At 37.6% G+C, this 22,913-nt stretch overlaps 1 protein-coding gene across 2 annotated transcripts; it reads right to left on the bottom strand.

The window, feature by feature from the left end:
- Positions 1 to 791: 791 nt before the first annotated feature.
- Positions 792 to 20,056, bottom strand: LOC113117335 (paralemmin-1-like). Of its 2 annotated transcripts, none has more exons than XM_026285950.1 (7): positions 19,644 to 20,056; positions 13,048 to 13,093; positions 7,804 to 7,884; positions 2,958 to 3,079; positions 2,823 to 2,880; positions 2,716 to 2,737; positions 792 to 2,538 (listed from the first exon to the last, which is right to left on the bottom strand). In XM_026285950.1, the coding sequence occupies exons 2-7, from the start codon at positions 13,090 to 13,092 to the stop codon at positions 2,132 to 2,134; spliced, it is 735 nt and encodes a 244-aa protein (XP_026141735.1). In that variant the 5' UTR covers position 13,093; positions 19,644 to 20,056; the 3' UTR covers positions 792 to 2,131. The 2 variants fall into 2 exon arrangements, with proteins under 2 accessions (XP_026141735.1, XP_026141743.1); XM_026285958.1 differs by having other exon boundaries at positions 792 to 2,535.
- Between the last annotated feature and the right edge of the window lie 2,857 nt (positions 20,057 to 22,913).

Raw genomic sequence — 22,913 nt, 5'->3', positions numbered from 1 at the left:
CAACACAGATTGTGTAAATGATTTTGGGGCAAGCTGTCACTTTAACATACACCATTTTGTCATTGAAATTAATTACAAAAGATTGCCTAATTTACCTAAATTCATCATATTGTTACCACCTGTATTCTGGTCAAAATCTTTGATCATACCATCTTTGTGGAATGCTAATACAATCAGCATTGTCACTCAAATTTATGTGCCTGGGAAAAGGTTTAATGGGTGGGCCTCCCCTTCTTCAGGGCCAATAAGTAGCCTATATCCCATAGAGGACCACAAAGGGTCCCACTCATCACAGGGCCCAGGACAACGTTCCGGTTGTTCCCCCGACACCAGTTCTGAATATAACATGACAGTAGTCAAGAGTAGCTTCACTTTAGTCTACAAACTGCTGCTTCACAAGGTAACCAAATTAAACTTCAGCCTGAAGATGGCAACCTTCACACACTAGAACGTTTTTTTGAGGATCACATGGGTGAAAAATATGTTTTATTTTTATTTTTTAAAGGATATATCAGTCTGTTGATTACTCTGCAATCATGAATTGAAGTGCATATCGATCTTGAAGTTACTACAGCGGAAACAATAACAGTAATGGCAAAGTAAATATTTGAACTAGATGAGTTTCCAGAAACTCTTTCTCTAGAATAGACAATATCTTCATCAAACATGCAGTATGCTAACATTTTGTCACTAGGGAAATGAAAACAATTCATTTTCCAAATGGCTGCCATCTGTAACTGTGTCAGACTGCATGTGCATAAAAATCTAATTACCAAAGAATTACCAATGCATAACTGTAAACAAACATTTGTTTATTGTCATTGCTCCTGATTTTTACACTTGGACCATAACAGGCATTGGCCATACCAATAAAGCACCTATAACTCATGACATTATTTGATATCCACAACACATACTGTCTTACACAAAATGAAATAATTCATTCAACTGTAATATCAGAAAGACGGCAGAACTACACTTACAAAGCTGTGGTCTCAGAATGAGAAAAATGTTTTAGACCCCAGACGGTTTACTTTGAATTAACACTAGTGAATGATTCATCATTGTGAATGAACTGCCTGAACACTGAAACATGGATATTGGACTCTTGTTTAATTGAGGGCATTACCAACTTACAGCAACCCATTTAACACCAAAACCAGTTTCAGTTTCACACAATTCTTTTTTTCTTCTAATTGATATAAAGATATATTTTGCATACTGTAAGAATGTTTTTAATAATATGGGCTACGTGTAATATGAGGCATTACAATGTTACTAAATTTTTAAAAAATGAATATTGATTAGTTATATTATCTAACAATGTTATCATTCATGTAGAAAAGAGATTTAAAAGGGTTTAAAATGGGTAAAATCTTGTAAAAAATGGTTTACTGTTCAAACAGATATCTCCTGTGGTTATGACTGGGATCTGGGGTAATTACAGCAGCCTATTTTAACGAAACATTATAACATGTATACTATCATAGCATGAACAGTCATGAACAAATAATTGCATCATATTTACAAACATATTGACCTACTATGAGGTGTAAAGCAGAATTTATGATTGTGGACAAAGACGACACTCCGTCTCCATGTACCAGTGTTCACAGTGGTCTGAGATGATTTGGCAACAAAAAAATTTTAATAAACAAAAGGCTCAAAACATATATTAAAAGTATAATATTATAATATCAATATAGTAATTTCTTCTCATTTATAAAGTAATATTTTAGAAACACTAATGTATACGGGAGATAAATAGCTATTTCTTATATATTGAGATGTTCATGTTATTTTTCTTAAAACAAAATAAGGATGAGGGCCACAAAAGTGTTCTTTTAACCATGTTGTTGTCTAAAGTGGAGTCTGTTGTGGTCCTCATTTTTCTGTTCTTCAACAAGCAAAATACTGGACTTCATAAGATTACATAATGAAAATATATGTATATATATAGATATATAAATGTCAAGACAGAAATATAGAAAAATATTAATAAAAAAAAAAGGAATACATACTAGACAACAAAAGTTAATTATAAGTATACGGGGTATACTCGTTCATTGTTGTGTTATGGTCAAGGGTCAGTTTTCCGTCAGAGTCTAAACTTCAGGGTGAGCGGTCGCCCTCACATGACTGTGCAGCACTTGCAAGGCTGCTTTTCTTTTGAGTCACCTTCTTCTTTCGATGGCTCCTTCTTGGCCTCGTCCTGAGATTTGTCAGGGCTGGAGGCGCTGCCGTTGGGTGGGGCCTGGTCCTCTTTGGCCCCTTCGTTTCCACCTTTGCACTCGCCGTCCTCAATGACCACAAATTCAGCTTTCACCGTCTCCTCTATGCCCAGTGACTTCTTGGTCTCAGCCTCTTCCTCTACATTCTTGTAGCCCATGAACACCATGGTGACGGGATGATCTGCGCTGGCATTCTCAATGGCTACATCAGGGTTGGTGCACTGCAGTTTGGCCTCGATGCCTGTGATCGGTTTCTTGCTATTTTGATCTGCGTTGGGGCTGGGCTGCTGTATGCCATTCTCAACTGCTGGGGACAGAGAAAGAGACTCATTTTCAAATGACAACAGTGAAGTTACACAGAAACCATAATTGCAAAAACAAACTGATAACAAGTCAATCCTTTTTGTTATATTTCTATAGCTTGTGAAAACAGAGAGGATGGAGATCTCAAATATTAAAATATACAGCATATTCTCACACTCACCTTTCATTGGACCATCAGGTGACTAGTAGAGAAGACATGCGAGAGAAAAAAATATTATTATTGCAAAATATACTTAAAAATCACACTGAGCAGAGTTCATAGCTTACATTTTCTCCTTTTTCCAAAGGCACGCCATTCTCAAGCTCATCGATCTCCTGTTCTAGTCTGTTAATGAAAAAGGTAAGTGAACATGAGCAATGTATGGGACTAAGGAAGGTATAAAATGAATGACTAGTCTTAACCTGAGGATGGTCTGCTCCAGCAGTTTGGTCTTGGCTTCATCCTCATGTAGTTGTTTCTGTGCCTCGTCCTCTCCACTGGATGGCGCTCCGTCCAACAGCCATCGCTCTCTCAGTGCCTTTGACTGTCAAAACAGGCCATATGGCTTAGAGATTTCTTTTTAGAGGAGTTCACAAAAGCAGCTAACATCATAATCATCTTGCAAATACTATACAGTTATATTGTCAAATTGTATTATAATTTAGAATAATGTTTTTACATTTAAATATATTTAAAATTTTGATTTATTCGTGATTACAAAGATGAATTTTCAGCAGCCATTACTCCAGTCTCTTCAGTGTCGCATGATCCTTCAAAAATCATTCTAAGATGCTGCTCATTTTTTTGTTTGTTGAAAATTTTTTTTTTTTTCCTTTTGGTGACTTGAAAGTTCAAAAGAACAGCATTTATTTGAAACAGAAAATTTGGAACATTATAAATGTCTTTAATGTAACTTTTGATCAATGTAATGCATTATTGCTGAGTAAAAGTTTATAACTGTTATATCATGGTCCCTAATTGCATGATACTGACAAAATGAGCTCTTGAAAAATTAGATCATGTCAGTCTGATTCATTACGCTGACGTAAACAAATCTGCACCATTAGGGTTTATGCAGCACATGACCATTAGCTGTCCATTAGTTTTGCACTTAAGGGCATTCTCCATGGCAGCTAATGCACACTGTGCACATTTCTGGAGAGTGAAAGATTTTGACAGGCGTCTGCTCAAATAGGACTTCCTGCCAGAGCTTCTAGTCCATGTTGTTAAGAAACAGACCGGTTGGATTGGCAGGACCAGAATGAACCAGTTCTGTCTGAAGAGAATTCTGACATCTGAGTCTGGCACAGAGATTCAAGACATTGCGGGTGCAAGCATAGGTGGCACTAGAGATGGCACTGGACTGTGCAATTGGCAATGCAAGGCATCCTGGATAACTTTAGAGTCATTTGGAATTTCAACCCATTGCATCCAGTCACCAGTCATATGATAAAAAATGAAGACCTCCCTACAAAGTCTAAAACAAAGAGTGACCAACTTTTTTACTGAATAGACATTTTTAGTGCCGATGACACAATTTTGGCACATCATTAGCTGGAGGCAAAACAGAGAAACAACTGGGGGCGGCCAATACAAACCAGCACAGAGTCAGCCACATAAGGATCTTAAAATGTCATCTCGGAGTGTCAGAATCAACAGTGTAGACACTCCAATTAGAAATTTTATCACATACCCGCTGCCATTGCCAAACAAAAAAACAATGACAGCTGTGGTTAAATGTAATAAAATGAGCAGACTGGACAGAAACAATCATAAAAAAAATCGCATTTGCAGCACACAATATCAGTTAAGCTTAAATAACTGTTGTCTTTTATGGATTATGATTTGGTTACGAATCTAAAGATTTCTCCTGCATGCCCACCTAACAAGAAATTTGGGAAAAAGTTAACTAACAACCAGAAACAAACCAAAATAAAGGAAACCGCTTGTGTCGTCTCAATTTCTAGTGCAATTGTAGAGAGAGGGAGCAGTGAAGGCCCATGTAATGTGTGTTCAAGTAGTTGCATTTGCTAACAGTCGCCACTGTTAGTACTTAGTTATATGCATCTAAAGATTTATATGCCCTCAGTTTCTATTTGTCAGACCACTCCTGTCAGATCGTCCATCCAGTGAGTGATTATATATGAGTCGACAAATCTGTTTCCTTCCAGTTAACATTTTCAAATAACAAAGACATTACATATTCAGATAAAATCTAATTTACTCCAGTCTGTTAAAACCTGCTAGCTAGCGTTGGTGAAGTAGTCAGGGTAGTAAATCGTTTAGCCTCCACCTAAGCTCCGTCCATAAAAAAAACCATCATAACGTTTAGTAACTGAAAAAGGGTCCATAACCCATTTAAATCAAAATTGTCACGTTATGAGACCAATTTAAAAATGTACACAAAACACACAAACTAGTTTAGCACACTACAAACTACTGCTGCTGTCAACTGTGCTGTTTCTATTCTAGTGCAGCAGAGACAGAAGAGGCTGTTGAACCTGCAACTGATAAAAAACAAACATCTGCTGAACATCAAACAGTGAACCGAAGACCCATGATAAGACAAGACAGAAGAGAAACATCACACAGCTCTTGATAACACCTGTTGTTCCATAACGAGATAAAAACTTGCTTAAAGATTCTCAGTTGTAGGTGATGACATAATTTGAGACTAAATAAATTAATTAATTAATTAAGAAAGAATAAATTAATTAACAAATGCATAAATAAAATGTATTAGGTCACTAATTTCTATTATTAAAAATGGTAGATTTCAGAGTTTGTCTTTTTTCCTTCTTTCATTCTTAAAGATTCTACTGTATAGACATTGGTGTCTGAGCTCTGTAAGGCTGATGTCTAAAAGATTCATTCAGACAGGTCTCTAGAGAAGAAAAAAAAACAGTTGGGATTAAATGAGGAGAGGAAAGGTGAGGTGAAGTCCACATAAATAACAAATCATGAAGAAGGTCAATGGACAAACAAGAGACCCCATCTGCTAGACTAGAGTATGTTTAAAAAAAAAAAGTGAGAGAGAGAGATGAAGACAGCAGATGCATTCGATAATAGTAAGCCACACAAGCAGCCCAGGATCCATCGCTGAATTGTAAATGGGCTGAGGATGTTGGAACAAAAAAAAAAAAAAAACTTCTCTTCAAGCAGGAAAAGTCCCAGTGCTCTCTATAGCAAGTCCACTGTTAATAGTTTAATTACTATTATAATCAAGAAATTTCTTTCCTTGCTAAGAAAGTGTGTGTGCAATTAGTATTTTAAAGGGAAAAATAACTCAAATATATTACAGAATCGACAAAAAATCCCATCATTACAAGAAAGAAATTGATTCGCAGAATGTCAAAAAGAGTCATTCATTGAAAAAGCACTGTCACATTTAGTCTGAAATGCCCAAATGGAAAGAAAGAATCTTTAACGTGAGATCTTGAATTTTGCTTTCTTACATACTCCCTGTTCCTATGAAACTGGGTCAGAATCAGATATAATCATTCACACACAATTAGCAACAAGTTACTTCCTTTTGTATAATATTTTGTGACTTAAGTGTCCACGTTCAACACAAATCCAAAATGACCATCTCCTGCTCTCTTTCTCATTCCTCAGCCCCCTCCCTCTGTTTTGGCTTTGTGACCCCAAATTCTGGCATGGTGACAGATGTGCTGACATCACCACATGTTCACACCCATCCACATGCACACACAATACAATACCAGCACAGAGGGGAGGACAAAGGATCTGAGTCTCACTCTGTAGGAAAATAAGGCCTGCTCCATTGTTCCCTATTGAGCAAAATCCCAGGTATAAAACTAACAAACAAAAAGTATCACGTTGTGACAGATAACAAAAGGGAAACAATGACCATGCCGGATACTTGGGAGATGAGGATAGGCACGCAGGCAAGCTATTTTTGACCATGGATTCTCTGCAGCAGACTTGGGATATTTAGGATTTGCATAAATTTAACAGTTTTCATATTTTGGCTGAATTATGAAGATAACTGTGGTAATAATGTGTTCAGTTATTCAGAGATATTAAAAAAGAATGAGATATTCCAAATATATTTCTCATTAATGAATGATTTACATATAAACCTCCTGACTGTTTGGCTGCTGACAAATACTGAAATTATATTTTATTGTTATTATTATAAATATTTAATTATGACCATTAAATATGCATGAGCATTTCTGTGAAAAGTTAGATTCCAATCTGTTAAGAAAAGTCAGAACGGTTACATTAATACACTTTATAGCTCCTGTGTTTAATGTTATTATATTGCTATATATATTATTATTTATTTATTAAATAATAATAATATTATTATTTGTTAAAACACTGAAAACACATGATTGTACATGAGCTTTTTAATACAAAAAATTTGCAAGATGGCCTGACTTTCCATAACAAAGCAGAACTTAAAGGGAGGATACAGCTTTTTTCCCCTTGTCCCCTAAAACAGGAAACTGCTGCTAAAACTTCCCCCACTCCATTCAGCATTTTCCAAATTCAGAAAAATCATTCTCACATTGTGAATTTCAACACTAGGGCTTTAAAAAGAAATTTGAAGTGTAGGGCCAGACAGACAGTAAATTACATAAGGAAGAGACGCCACAGCACTCGGACACTTTACCTCTTAGCTTTTCAAAACATATAGGGAACATACAGTATTAACTGTTATTCTGTAGTCACAAGGAGGATCAAAATCATGGGAGCACCGTGGGTGTCCAAAAAGGGAGTTTATTTCGAGCAGATGTGCAAAATGTGCAAATAAATATGTTTAAGCTTAAAACAAAGTTTATTTATAAAAACAGTCTGGAACTATAACTGTATAACTGAGTTTTTTATTCATACACAGCACCACAATAATCTCTTTCACAAGCTCTTCCCGACCACCTCACAAGTTTACTACTAGTGACGGCCATATTAAATACACATTTTTCCCACTTCTTACTAATTTGAACATAACATGTTTTATAAAATAAACTATTGTCTCACAATATGATTTATACATGAAAATTAGGAACAAGAGTTGAGTAGATAAATGCAGTTAATTCCATTAAAAAGAGGACAGATAAATCAACATATTTGCACAAACATTTCCATAAATTAGCTTAGTTTTCACCTCTTATTGCCACACCTACTCAGCTAGATCAGGAAATACATAGAAGCAAACCCTGCTGTGAATATTATGAACCAAAAACAATAAGAACACAGTAAGACAACTTTACGGTCTCTCCATCACATATGTCACAGTACCTTGAGATGCTGGAGTTGTCTCCGGTCATCCTCAAGTTGTCTTCTTTTGTTCTCAATCTCAGCCTCTCTCTTTCTCTTCTCCTGAAAGACAAAATATTAAACTCTGTTAAAAGATTCTGAACTTCCAATTTCAAAATATGGAGCCTCTGTTCAAATCTCAGTTGGCAAAACTGATTTAGTTAAAGATAAGGTAAAAATGCATTATTATTGGATACTATTGACAATCTGTGTTGACTATCAAAAATATTATTATAGTTGTATTCAGATTTATAAGTATTTTGAATTGTTATATTTTCAATTAAATTAAAGTGTTAGTTAAAGATTTAGTAATTCAATTGTGTGTTTTACATTTCTATGTGTCTATGTTTATGTGTCTATATGTCACAACTGGTCAAGGAGGCAAACAGGCAGATTCAAACAAGAAGGTGAGTTTAAAGCAACTGAGAAGAAGCTTCCAACAACAGCAGCGGTTCGGGAGGAACGAGAGGGTTTGGTGGCTGCCTGGGCGCACGGATCCAGGTGCTGTGGACAGAGTCCAGAAGGGCCAGACGCAGGGTGGATGGGAAGTAACTTTTCCCTTCTGGACCTCCCGGCGGAGCAGGTTCTGTGAGAGTGGCAGCATGTATTTGGTTGTTGAGTGCCCACTGAAGACTGAAGGTGGTAGGATGGACTCTTGTTTCCTCTGGGGCTGGATCAGGCTGATGTAGACAGGAAAGTGCGTCCGCTTTGACATTCTTACTTCCCAAATGGTAAGTGATCACAAAATGAAAGTGGGTAAAGTAAAGAGCCCAGCGGGCCTAGCTAGGGTTGAGACACTTGGCTTCTCGGAGGTACTGCAAGTTTTTGTGGACTGCGATCACCTCAAATGGATGTTGGGCACCCTCTACCCAACGCCGCTACTCTTCCAGGGCGAGCTTGATGTCCAGCAACTGCCGATTCCCCACGTCGTAGTTCTGCTCCGCTGGGGATAGTTTCCGTGAAAAGTACGGAAGGGTCACGCATCCACCTTGACTACAAAGTGGGGCCATTAGCGATGTTGGCGGAGTCGCTGGAGTACCCGGGTGACATGGTCACAGCGTTCTTCAAGATTGGGTATATAATCGATGTAGATGAGGATGTACCAGTTGAGCAAGTCTCTGAAGATCTCAAGCATAAAGTTTTGGAAGATAGAAGGGGAGTTGGAGACCCCGTAGGGCATCACCTGGTACTCATAGTGCCTGATGGGCATCAAAAAAGCACTCTTCCATTCGTTACCCCTGCGTATGCGGATGAGATTATAGGCGCTCCTTAGATCAAGCTTGCTGAAGATGCTGGCACCATGTAGTTCCTCCAAGGCGGCCAGACCCAGAGGAAGGGGATAGGCCAATTTTACCATCTGGTCTTTGAGTGCATGGTAATTGATGCAGGGCCTCATACCCCATCTTTCTTGGCCACAAAGAAGCTCGATGCTGCAAGTGAGGTGGACAGATGGATGAACCCTGTTGTAAGGCTTCTTGAATGTATGCCTCCATAGCAGCTCTCCCCAGGATCAACATTGGGTAGATGTGTCCTTTGGGTAGTTTGGCCCCAGGCAGCAGGTCAAAAGCGCAGACCCATGGCCGGTGAGGTGGAATGTGAGCGGCTGCAACCTTGCTGAACACACCCTGGTACGCCAGATACTCAGGAGGAATAGGAGTGACATGCGGTGAGTCTGGGCTTTTCACAGAGGTGGAGCAGATGGAGAGGTTGGTTTGGACTGAGATCAGGACGGGCAGATCCTTTAAACACTCCTGCTTACACTCCGCACTCCAGTCGAGAATTTCTCCGGACTTACAGGCGATGGTGGGTTCATGTTTGGAGAGCCAGGGGCATCCCAGGACGATGTCTGCGACAGCCTCCTCCAGCACCGGGGAACATTGCAACAAAAACCCGCTACAGGAGGCTGTCTTACCAGAGAAGTTCGTTTATTATTATTTTTCCAGATTTATCTATTTATTACTTTTTTGGGTCAAAAATTAATAACTGTTAGGGGTGTAACGGTTCACAAAATTCACGGTTCGGTTCGGTTCGATACACTGATGTCACGGTTCGGTTCGGTACGGTTCGGTACGTTTTAGATACAGCAAAAAGAAAAAATTGGCAGATAAATTTCCTTGATTTTTATTTAAATGTTTTATTTATTAAAACTAACAAAGTATGTGTTTTTTTTTTGTTTTTGTTTTTTTACATTGAACAATGATGGAGCTATTCTTTACCCATCTTCTATGGTGTTTTCTTAGCAGCATACTGTATAAAACAAAAATAGCTCCTTATAAAAATTTTTTACAAATTAAATGTAATATTGTTGTAGTAGTTATGAACAAATACAAAGATGTAACTCTTTTTATATTGAACTCTATAACTCTTTATATTGAGTGTGTTTTTACTCAGTTGGTTCTCTATTTGGGCTTATGTTTTTTGGAACAAAGCAGGAATTACGGTCTGGCTGAAATGGGCTCGTGAAGGAATATTGTAATGGGGCTCAATTACATTAAGCATGTTCTTAAAACCTGCGTTTTCCACTACAGAGTAAGGTCTCATATCCGCGGCTATAACGTAAATGCACCATTCGCTGCGGTGATGTCCGTATACGGAGCCCAGGACGTCACCTGTAGGAGAAAAAAAATCAATCCGTGGCGACGGTTTTGCAATCCGTCCCCTCAGTTTATAAACCGTACTCACGAATTCATAAACTGTTCACTCGATTTAACAAATCGTGCCCACGAATTTCCAATCCGTGCACTCAGATTTTGTAAACCGTACCCTCGGTTTTTGAATCCGTACTCACGAATTCATAATCCGTGCGCACGCTTTCGCAATCCGTTCCCTCGGATTTGTAAACCGTACTCACGGATTCATGCAGCAAACTCCTACGTGTTAACATACAGTTTTATTGAATATTATTATGTGGAATAGGTTTACAGCAAAGTGCCTTAAGTGATTCTCTATCAAGTGTAGTACGAGGTGGAATACAAAGATTTAATAAGAAAGATGCGCATTAAAATCTTGTTCAATTGCTGATAATCTATAATAGCACTTGATTATTATTGTGCAATAAACCTGGCATTGTGACTGACTCTGGAGTAATTTTTTCCTCTTTTGTAAGTTATTTTGGATAAAAGATTCTTATGCATAACCTGTTTAATAATATATAATAATGATACAAATAAAAATAAATTTATTTTTTATAATTTTAATTTGTAGGCTAAATAAATGAGTACAAGACAGTAAAAATGTTTGTCATAAAATAATTTGTGAATTGCTTTATTTTTAAATAACCTTTGACAGTTTTGGAAATGCTTGTGTACAATTCTTTCTTAACATGAAGACTTATTTTTGTGATTTTATTATACTAAGCTCCACCCACCTCACCCCACCTGCCGGAGTTAGATGCATGTTTCACTGTTAAGTGTAAAATGCGTGTCAGTTTTCAAATCCGAGGGAACGGATTGCGAAAGCGTGCGCACGGATTATGAATTCGTGGGTACGGATTCAAAAACCGAGGGTACGGTTTACACAATCTGAGCGCACGCATTGGGAATTCGTGGGCACGGTTTGTTAATCCGTGGGTACGATTTGTTAAACCGAGTGAACAGTTTATTAATTCATGAGGATGGTTTATAAACTGAGGGGACGGATTGCAAAACCGTCGCCACGGATTGATTTTTTTTCTCTCCTACAGGTGACGTGCGGGGCTCCGTGGTACCGAGCCTTCAGCGCGTACTGAGTGAGCGAGCGCCTGACTGAGTAGCCTAACATAAACATATAAGTGTGTTTTTTTTTTTCTTCGGGGGTGTCAGGGGCGTTGCCTGTTACGTCGTTTGGGTTATTGGGCTACCTTGTTGAACGCATAACATTATATTTCACACACCTTTTTTATTTTCCAAATTTAATTAATTAGCCCAACGAACCGTTCGGTACATAATGCGTACCGCGTACCGAACCGAAAGCCTCGTACCGAACGGTTCAATACGAATACGCGTATCGTTACACCCCTAATAACTGTATACAAATTTATTTGACTACATTTATTAAAATATGTACATAATATTTATTACATATTTAATAACAAGTGCATTGAATTGTTCTGCTCGTACAACAGCTTACAGGAGAGAATTTAATAAAATCTGTATGAATAAATACCTAAAGTCAAGAGAGCCTTTTTTATTTCCACAGTAGCTGTAAATAACACCTTGCTATGGTAAATAACCATAATGACAGTGACTGAAGTAAATATCAAAGAGGCTGACTTCCATAACACCGGAAAGTTCTATCTCAATCAATACATTATTCAATAAATAAGTCTAATTGAGGTGTTAGTTCATCCATCAAATCTTAATTAACCAACAGTTGCTTTAATTTATTTTTTTATATAATGCAGCATTTGGGTGACGCCCAGGCCACAAAACTGTCAGGAGAGGATCTGATAAAAGACAGTGATTGGATCTAAAACCTTCTAATGACATAAAGTGGACTCGAACCAGACCAACAGCCATATTCTGCTCCTGTGCGAACATAATAGCCTGAGTTTCATTAAACTGAAATGCACAACTTGCAGTAAATCTCTTGACCATGTACTTTCATCCAGGAAGTCTCCTTTTCTCAGAAGACAGATAAACGGGAGCAGTTAAAGGCAACACTAATCTAGCTGTTCACAAAACCATGCTAAGCCCCTTCAATATTTAAACACACAGAAGTGCTTTAATGCTGATGGCTGGATATACATTAGCCATTATAGACAGTCACTGACATACTATAAGAGCATAATGCCTCATAACATAAGACTAACATCATTAAGGCCTTCTGTGCATCTGATCCATATCTGTCCTCATTCTGGTTCTGCGTGATTAGTATATAGCAGTATAAAATTTTTAATTTTTTAATTTCGATATGTAATACGGTTCAAATGTTTGGGGTTTGTAAGATTGTTTATGTTTTTGAAATCTGTCTCTTATTCATAGTGTATATGGAAAAAAATGTATTATTCCATGTTTACTACAACCTGGATTGTGTACTTTTGCCACAGCAGGGCTGTGATTTTTAAATGCATTTTCCTAAAAGAAATGGGTTTCACTACTGTAAAGTGATGTCACTGATGAAGCTCCCCGTGCACACAAACCCGACTAATCGATAATGTATTTTTTTTTTTTTTTTTATCAGTTCCTTTTGATGAGTTGTGGAAGCCCTAAAATAAATACATTATGATTAGTTTAATAATTTACTTACAGCAATGGCCCGAAGTCTCTCTTGCTGTGACAAAGCTTCCGACATCCTGCAAAAAAGCAATGAAATTAAATTTTTGTTTAAACAGTTGATACAACAGCAATTATGGAGTAATAAGGATCACTTTTCATTTACCTGAAAATATAACATTCAGTGTATTATTAGTTTCATAATGCATGGCCAGATCACTGTCTCATCTTTAGACACACACTTTATTTCCTTTTAAAGACCTTGTACACTGCTATACATGCAAATCTAAACTAGTCTTGTACACTTTTACTATGTATTATAGATGGACCCTGTTTTATGTCTCCTGTAAAATATGAGCCTATAACCTGTCAAAAGTGTTTTGCACTTCTCTCCTTCAAGGGAAAACATGTGGATGAGAATCGATAAAATAAGTGGGCAGATCTTTTTCTCATTTCAGAAATCAAACTCCAGATATGAACCTATATATATTGCAAATCTTTTTAACAGCAGTGGAAAACACCAGTCCAACAGTGATGAAGGGAGAAGTTATGAATGGTATGCACATTTCAAGACTGTTAACAGTCCTTTGCATTCCTCCCTAAATTGATTCCAGAGCTCCAACATACAGCTCAAAGCCAACATTGCTCCAATAGTTCTGCAGGACTTTGATAAGGGTATACTGTTAAAGAGAAACCAAAACTCCTCTTTGCATGTACAAAATGACAGAAACGTCAATCCAGGGTAAATATCAATACAAGCAGTCTAAACAAGACCCTCCATTTGTGGTTATTTGTTGGCTTCACTGATGAGCATCCTGTGAGAAGGAGGCAAAACATTCAATGCATGGATTGAGGAAACTTACAAAAATTATCAAAGGAAAAGGGACACAAGGATAAAAAAGAGGTCAACCATGGAATGGGAACATGGGTAGAGGATAGCCATGCTGAACCACACAATGATGTCTTTTGTCAAAGCTTGTTTTACTGCAGGCTTCTACACTGGTCCACAGAAAAAGAGCTGCTCTCCTGGAAATGGCTGCAGGGGAGAGTTATTCAGCTGATTGGTGATCTCAATGGCCCACCCGACCACAGCCAGTCACATGTTCACTCCCTCACAGGGAATGTTTGTCGATATGTTATCTCTCTCTGATTTTAGAACTAAAGAATCACTCACAATGGAACTGATCATGCAAGATAAAATCCAAGCAACAGCTTCATTGATTTACTTCTGTATATTCAGACCAAAGTATTAACTGTTGACCGATGGAATAACTGTTGAACTCAAACTCACCCCAGATCCACTACTCGGTGTAAAAACACTCAATGTTGCATTAACACCTGTCTATAAACCACTAGTGTAGATAGTCACAAATGCAGCACTTGAGATCATGCCGAGGATGATTCATGGAGTAAGCCCACTCATGAAAAGTGGAGCAACATGGACGGTAACAAAAGCAATAAGCAGCAGAAATAACAGTTGACAAAACAAGCAATAACCATTTGCTTAAGCATATGTGCGTGTGTGGCATAAAATGTATACATATAATGAATCCCCATGTTTTTCCCTAGACATTTTTGACCACAATATTAAATAAAAATACTGTATAATAAATATAAAGATTGCGCTAAAAAAAAAAATCAATTTGTAATGCTGAAATAGAAAAACTATAGAACAATAGAAAATTAGTTATTAAAGGTTATTAAATCTGTTTTTATTTTCATAACTTTTCAAGATCTGAAAATCAACATTTAAAAATTCAACCTGTCCTCCAACCAATATGATCATATAGGTCGTTTGTCCAAATCCCTGAAATACGAACCATCAGAGCATATACTACAATTGCGCCCCTATCTGCAAAAGGTCGTTTTCATATTAATGTTTTGTACTCTTTTATTTCCACTCTGGTTTTCCGTTTCATGTAGCTCAGTTGGTAGATTATTATTATTATTGTGTTATACCTTGATCACAGGGAACTGATGTGCACGGAAATGTATATGCTCAATAAATCATAATTTAGCATGATTTCTGTGAGGGTTAGGTTTAGGGGTGGGGTTAGGTGTGGTCATTTTAACGAATAAGCCACCTAGTAAAATATGTAGGAAAATACTGTGAGATCGGTGTAAAAAGCCCACACATTGCATTTAAATAAACGTGCGTTTTGATTGGTAATGACGTTATACATCATTTCATGACGACAGACGCAACACAATACTATCATTATTTTTACACTCGCTAGAGGGCGCTTAACTTTAAAACGTAAAAATAGGTCGTAATAAGGTGCTTGCACAAACGACCTATATGGTCTTTTTTGTTGGAGGACAGGCTCTAAAAATTCATTGATATTTCCTGATTTTCAGAAACCGATAATCTGACACCAAACATTTCTGTATAATCTCTAGTAGATGGACACCTTTGGACCTCACTGAAATTAAATTGTATGGTCGCTTCTGATTATTATCATGAAAGGAAAATAGCGTGTTAGTATTGTTTCATTAAGTTTTCAGAATAAACATTATTATTATTATTACCATTATTAATCATCTTGCTTTCAATAACATGCATGTAATCTTACCAGGCGTTTAATTGGATTTGTTCAACTAATCTGGAATAAATTTCACTAGCTCTAAAACTGCGAATTAGTAAAAATACTGCATCAGTGGTTTAGGAATGGAGGAACGAAGAGAAACTCTTTGAAAAGTTTCAACACCATGCAGCCATTTCCTTTCGCCACATCTCATTGACAGCATTGGAAAAGCACTTGGGAGCCCAGGAAAAACACAACACTGGCCAGCTTTATCCAATCTGTGAAGTCCCCAGTGTGGGTGCACTTATCTTACAGCTTGTTTCCCCTCTCTAGTCCACTGCTGGGCAACACACTGAGGCCATGCTGTGACCTTTTCACTGGTAAACTCTTCGGCCAAAAAAAAAAGTATTTAAAATGCCAAAAGTGACAAAGAGCAGCCAATAGATAATCATTGCTAGATTTCTATAGAGAAAATCAAATGTATGAAAAAACATGCCACGACATCAACCAAACACTTCTTTTTGTGTATATGGAATAAACTTTGGGGTGACAAAAATGTCAGGTCCTATTTATGTATTGGATTCCAATTACAAATTACAAAGCAGGCCCATCTTTATGGTGATGTAAACCTTTCCCGAGAGTCATCTCTTGGTAGATTTGAATGGCTTGTAGGATATATAACTCAATTTTAAGCCTGCTACATTAAGCAATTCATGCCATCTAAAAGGATTCTTGTTACTGGAAAACTGCAGATGTTCAAACAGTTCATTTGTAATGTTACTGTAGAGAACTTTAAGAAAATAATCCAGAAACATTAATCTTAGAAACTTTCCGGTGGTGGTTAAGAAACAAATTAGTGGACATTTGACACTTACAAAATATGCATGTTCAAGAAATCAAAACTTATCCTGTAAGAGTAAAAAAAAGGCCACCCAACTAAGTCATGAACACAAACAGAGTTAGATACTAAGTGCTATTTGATTGCAAGGAATGTGGGAGGGAGACATGAGAAACTTCAACAAGAACATTTTGAGAAGGTCCAGCTTGACTAGTAAAGGACGGTACTGTTGCACCTGGCTCAAAGATGTAACATTAAGGTAGACAAAACGGCGGAATAACTAAACATAATATTTATAACAACAAAATATAACCAAAACAACCACAAAAGTCAGTAGGCCTATCAGTAATACCAATCAGTATGAAATGCAGGTGATTGGATACACAAAGTGAAATGTGGTCAGTGCTAGTGAATGGATGCAAAACAAAACATAAGGCCACAGAATTGGAGCGCGGCTCTGGAAAACTGCTCAACCAACAGAAGAAAAGCTGCCCTGATGAACTCTCGCACCAGGGGCATGTTCAAGTTCGGTGTGCAACGTTTTGCTACGGTTTCCGGGTTGAACGTCATGTTTCCTGGAAACGGCGTGCACCGGGGTTTGAGATGTGTTTTCTCTTGTTTGATGGCTGTGTCAGAACTGCAGTCCAATCAGCACCAACATGTATATAAAGCACGCGGTATTAAAGTGAACTCGCACAATGGCTTCAAGGAAAATAATGTACAAATGTGTTCATTGCAGCTCGGTATACGCAACAACTGAGGATATTAGAAGACATGTTTGTCGTATGTTTTATTGTAAAAATATAGGATATCAACATAATGATGTAGTTGTTTATATTTTTAGCTTCATTGCAAGTGTATTACATTTGGTATAGAAATAAACAATGGTAATTAAGTGCTTTTCCTAAAAATGAGAAAGAAAATACAGAGTATTAAAACCGTATGAACTACAAATAAAGTTCAAATGTTCAACGCATCACCGTTTCTGTTTAAAAAACGTTGTGCAACGTTTTGTCGGGGCTGAACGCAGCCCAGGTTTAAATAACAGCCGTAATGACCATCAGGTGCTCTCCAGTCACACTCCAATCACAGAACCTGCCAAAGAGAAAGAAACCAAAACACCCAAACCAACACAACTCATCCTAACAGTACCAATAGTTCCAAGTACTCCCTTTTTTCTGAGACATTCCATGAGTCAGGGCCCAAACATCCAAGGAGATCAAAGGAAAGGAGGATACTAACCTCCTAAAACTGTTAGAACATGACTGCATACAGTACATACAGAGTTCAAACCTATAGAATATAGGTCACCTTTTTATAGAAGTTTCACTTCAATAGTTAATCTTGCTGGAATCTTCTGGTTTTCAGAGATGAGATGTTAGAAATTACTCTCTTGCAATTCATAAAATTAAAGTGGATTTTCCACCCTAGGCAAATGTAGTCCATTACCACTTCATCCAAAATATTTAAATGGACATTAGCTGTGGTAAAGTCTTCTCTAAATTGGCCATTTGTGGAAAAAATAATAAAATAATAGTGTGCACTTGTGTTTTGTAGCAGTCATAAAGATATTTTCATAAGGGCTGGGAGTGAGCAGGAAAGGCTTGAGTAAATGAGGAGAGTCTGTTATGGGTTATTATCTGCTAGAGTTCTGATAGTGAAAGGAACAGACATATAAGGGAAAGGTTAAAATAGGTTAAAGTTAAAAGGTTAAAGTCCAGAGCTGTTCAGTTTTAACTGTGTCAAATCATGGCAGCTGCCAAGAGTCCTTGCTGCCGGATGGCTACACCCATGAAGTGACAGACCCCATGTGACCACATAACTAATTGCATAACACCAGACAAGTATAATGAATTAAGGCTGTACTTGGCGATTGAACGCGTAATTGCAGTGGTGGGGTTTAAGCGGACACAATGATTGGAGAATTCCTCCATGTCACCAGAGATAAATCTGTTCAGGTTCAGTTATGGCATTTTCAATTATTGATTAAATATTATAAGGTCAAAAAATAAAAAATGAAACATGCATCAACAAATTGTTCACAAAATCTGTAATGAACCATTAGTAAACAGAGAGGGTAAATTTTCATTGCATGCCAACTTAGTATTTTTAATTTGTAGCAAGGGATCCTTTAATTCCTCTAACATCTTAAACATCTTTAACATGTGGAAGACATTTTAAGTATTTTTAACCACAGTCCTTGTATTAATTATAAATGAAACTATTTTAAACACCAATAAGAAATGCCCAAGGCTTTCTAATTCTCTTATTCTAAAACTAAATTAAGAAATCCTTCCAAAGAGTTTCTGTGGTTTTTCTTTGTGAACTCTTGTCATAGCTACTCAGTAGGCTATAATATTTGCAAAACTCATAATAATGCACTGTAACTGCTAGAGCACCAACCCTAATTTCAGAAGAACTTCATTGATTTTCCCCCCATCAGCCTGCTTTGGTGGGTCAAATGACCTAGTGCCTCAAATGTTCATAGGAGCGTAAACCTGACTGACAAAGCTTTAGCATTGGATATGTTCCATGGTTGACATCACCGTCACATTCCCCCTTCGTGTGCGTCTTGTTTTTCTCCACACAAAACGACACATTTCACAACTATTAAAGATTAACTATTTTACATTATATGTATAATACAAAATAAATGGTCGAAAATGAAGCATTTTTAGGTGTTTCAACGAACGCAGCATGGACGCGGTGGGTGTGGAGAAGCTTTGACAGAATAAAACGCGTCAGAATCCTGTCATACGTGAAGCGTATTTGATTCCACGCGCGGGGAAATTGTTTCACATTTGAACGGTTAAATGGCCAAAATGCAAAGTACGAAAATATTTTACACCATATGCTGCTAGATAAACATATCCAAACGGCCATATTGGATCATCCCACCCATTTTCATCAGTATTAGCCTACTATATGTAGTTCTCCCAGAGCACGTACGACGGGGATGCGCTGCAAAACGCACCAGCGTGTTATTGGGCCATTACAAGGAGATAATAATGGTGCAATTTATGTAAACACATGATGAAAGACATAACCTTTACATGGCCTATTAACCCATCTGTACTCCCTGCGAAAAGGAAAATGTAACTTATATCGCATTGTTACATAGCAATCGGTAGTTGAAATGCATTCAAGACATTCAGACGATTTAAAGCGCCATCGCAATGCATACAGCATAACAAAACAGAGATGTCAGGAAACGAAAGACAATAAAGCCCACATGAAAATAACAATTGTTATGAAATGAATACTTACTCAGTAGTCAGACCGTTTCCTTTTGATAGCGAATGTTTCTCTCGCACCCGCTCAGAAGAAAACAAACCCCCGCTCGGAGGCGTAAACGACGCAGGCGATCAATATGACTGGGCTACTACTTTCTAATGATGGGCATTGATTCGGTGACTCTCGCGGATTGCAAATACAGCTCTTGGCGGGGACGTGTGGTCTCTGTTTCCCGGGGAGCGGCGCTCAACCCTACGGTGAATGTGCTCTAGCGTCCCTTTGCAGCAGCAGCAGACTCTCACATGGCTTCAGGATGGAGCGCGAGACTGTTGACTTGACTTCACAGCAGCCGAGCCTTTGTTTCCCGCGCGACAGTTCAGTTACTCCGCGAGCGTGTTAAGGGCAATGTCTGGCTTCTCCTCCTCCTAGTGAGAGTGAGAGGAGATGCTTGGATACGCCTCCCTCCGGCCACTTGAAGGGGCTGTAAAATGATGTAAACACAAACTCAAAGCACACGACATATTCATTGTAGTTTTACAACCACATTGTAACATTAAGTTATTGTGTTGAGGATTTTATTTATTTATTTACTCCCAGTTATTGTTTGGCAACTATGGGGCAAATTGAGCCAAATGCTTTGGGGTAAATTGAGTCAGCATTTTAACTTATCCCTCCATAAGGCAATGTTAAGATATATTAATGTTACGGTATTTTAATGTGATGTACTGGTTTAGTTTATCATACATATTTTATATTTGATAGGGACAGTGTAGGGCTACAAGTGAACCAAATCCTTCTGTGATAAGAACCAGAAAATGCTTTTCCTCACATTATAATCAGATATACCTTTCCACCTGTTGGCCAACAAACTCTCTGTTTAGACTGTTTTTTAGGAAGGCTCCAACTTTAGTGTTCAACATATTGTTTCAGAAATGTAAACAATTAAATACTTAATTTACTTAATTTACTTAATTTCATGAACTACTCCTCTTTACAGATCCTCTCCAAATCCTTAAGGTTTCTTGACTGGTTTCTTGGGTCGTTTGGCAACTCAACGTTTCAGCTCTCTCCACAGATTTTCTACAGGATTGAGGTCTGGGCACTGGCTAGGCCACTCCATGACCTTAATGTGCTTTTTCTTGAGCCACTCTTTTGTTGCCTTGGCGGGATGTTTCGGGTCATTGTTATGCTGGAAGACCCATCCATGACCCATCTTCAGTGTTCTGGCTGAAGGAAGCAGGTTCTCATCCAAGATTTAACAGTACATGACACATCCATCCATCCAAGCTTCTTGCTGATGCCCTTGCAGCCCATTCAAGCCTTGTGCAGATCTACAATCTTGTCTCTGACATCCTTTGACAGCTCTTTGGTCTTGCTCATGGTGGTGGAAGAGGTTCGAATGGAAGATACAGATTGTGTGGACAGTTGTCTTATTCACCTAACAAGCTGATATTAGGAGTAATGTCTTAAAGTGACAGGACTAATCTGTGTTCCACATGGACACAAAACCAATCTCGTCGATTCATAACGTTACAGTTGAACCACTGATGGCAGATGGATAATTCTGACGATGTCTTTCATACTTTCTGGACTTTGACAGTGCAATTTACTTGGCAGTCTATGGGATAGTCACAAGCCTCCCAGTTTTCATCCAAAATATGTTCAATTGTGTTCCGAAAATGAATTAAGCTTTTATGGGTTTGGAACGACATAGTGGTAAGTTTTTAATGAAAAAAAAAAGTGGAGTAAAAAATTTACTGAAGAACATGGTTTGCAGTCTCATCAGCAGAAGTCAGCTTCAGTACTCTCGATGGAGCACGTAGGCCACTCTGTGTACAATTCAAAATCACCAACAATTACTCTTTCCAGAGGATCCTAATTGCATCAATGAGCTGGTCAGCAACAATCTGATTAGTCTCTATTTTAAACCACAAAATAATCCTGCAATGTGCAGGTGAAGTGCATTTATCATACATGTAAAGAGAATGTTTACACAGGAATTTTAAACAAGATATCAGTTTGGTTAACTTGTTCTCTTTAGCCCCTTCTGGTATTTTCTGGAACTACATGGTGGTAAAAAGCATTTTACTCCACTGACACCCATTCAAAAGCTTGTGCTCTAAATAAGTACATTTCAATGTGCTTACTTGGCAGCTGCCACAGAAATTAACTGAAATGCTAAAGGTTAGATTCTCTAGATATTATAGACATCCTTACCTTGAGCGGACCTGAACCCAAAATGACTGGATGTACAGGATGCATTTATGTAGGGTTCTAATTGGCTTAAATTTTGGGGATTTTCAAAAAACTGAAATCTGCAAGACTGTTGGTCAAAAATATTGTGTTTCGTATTTTATACAATTTTAAATTGCTAATTTGACAATAATGTAAAATAAAATGTACTTTGTTAGTTTATATTTCACAGTAAATAATAAACTGATTCGCTCCTTTAGCTGGGTGGGATTCAGAGGCATTGATTTTTTTTTTCTGCTGGTGGTTCCATTACAGGTTTTTTTTTTCAGGGTTTGTTTTAGTTCTCTTGATTCCCCTCTTCAATGATGCTGCTGCCACTATATTCATTACTTTACATTACTTGAAAAAGTAGCAGCACTGCTACTAATGAAAGTGATGCCGGTGTTAACTGAAGTTTTTGCTTTAATTACAATCCTGTCAATTAGGAAAAAAATGCAAAGCAAGGTTCTAATAATGAGGCATTGTGTGTATTATGACCGGATGGGAGATCCACAAATCAGATAACTTCCCAATCAATTTTTTGATTGGTTAAAATTATGAGCAATATCTTATAATGGTTGCTCGGCCATTGTCATATAGGTTGGGACTGCAGTAGCCATATATAACAGCACAATTTTCTTACATTTATATATTTATATACATTTTTAAACACAGTTTTGGGGCAATGCCATTTTTACATTGATTATGCAAGGCTTCTGGTGTGAGCCTCTTCCAATTATTTTAGCTCTACAAAAACAGTCTGTTATTGTGACATTTGAGCAACCAATCAATTGACTGTATCTGCTCCTTACAAATTCTACAGTAGTACATGATACTCACCCTCAAATTGTTTGAATGGTATCGACTGACTTCCATATTTTACAGTATTATGAAGGTCAATGAGGACCATTTGGTTACTCACATTCTTCAAAATATCTTCTTTTGTGTTCAGCAGAAGAAAGAAAGTCATTGAGGGTGATTAAATGATGACAGAATTTTCCTTTGTGGGTAAACTATCCCTTTAGGTTTGTGTTCATGTTATGATAAAATAGGACAAAAACACCGAAAATA

This window comes from Carassius auratus, chromosome 2, assembly GCF_003368295.1.
Source record: "Carassius auratus strain Wakin chromosome 2, ASM336829v1, whole genome shotgun sequence".
In the NCBI taxonomy this organism is placed as follows: Eukaryota; Metazoa; Chordata; class Actinopteri; order Cypriniformes; family Cyprinidae; genus Carassius; species Carassius auratus.
Note: the sequence above shows the minus strand (reverse complement) of the source record. Positions and strands in the feature narration are given on the sequence as shown.

Coding starts and splice junctions, on each gene's coding strand:
- LOC113117335 (XM_026285950.1), bottom strand. CDS start 13,092: ATGTCGGAAGCTTTGTCACAGCAAGAGAGACTTCGGGCCATTGCT. Junction 7,885..13,047: donor AGAGACTTCGGGCCATTGCT/GTAAGTAAATTA, acceptor TTTGTCTTTCAG/GAGAAGAGAAAGAGAGAGGC. Junction 2,881..2,957: donor CTGGAGCAGACCATCCTCAG/GTTAAGACTAGT, acceptor TTTCATTAACAG/ACTAGAACAGGAGATCGATG.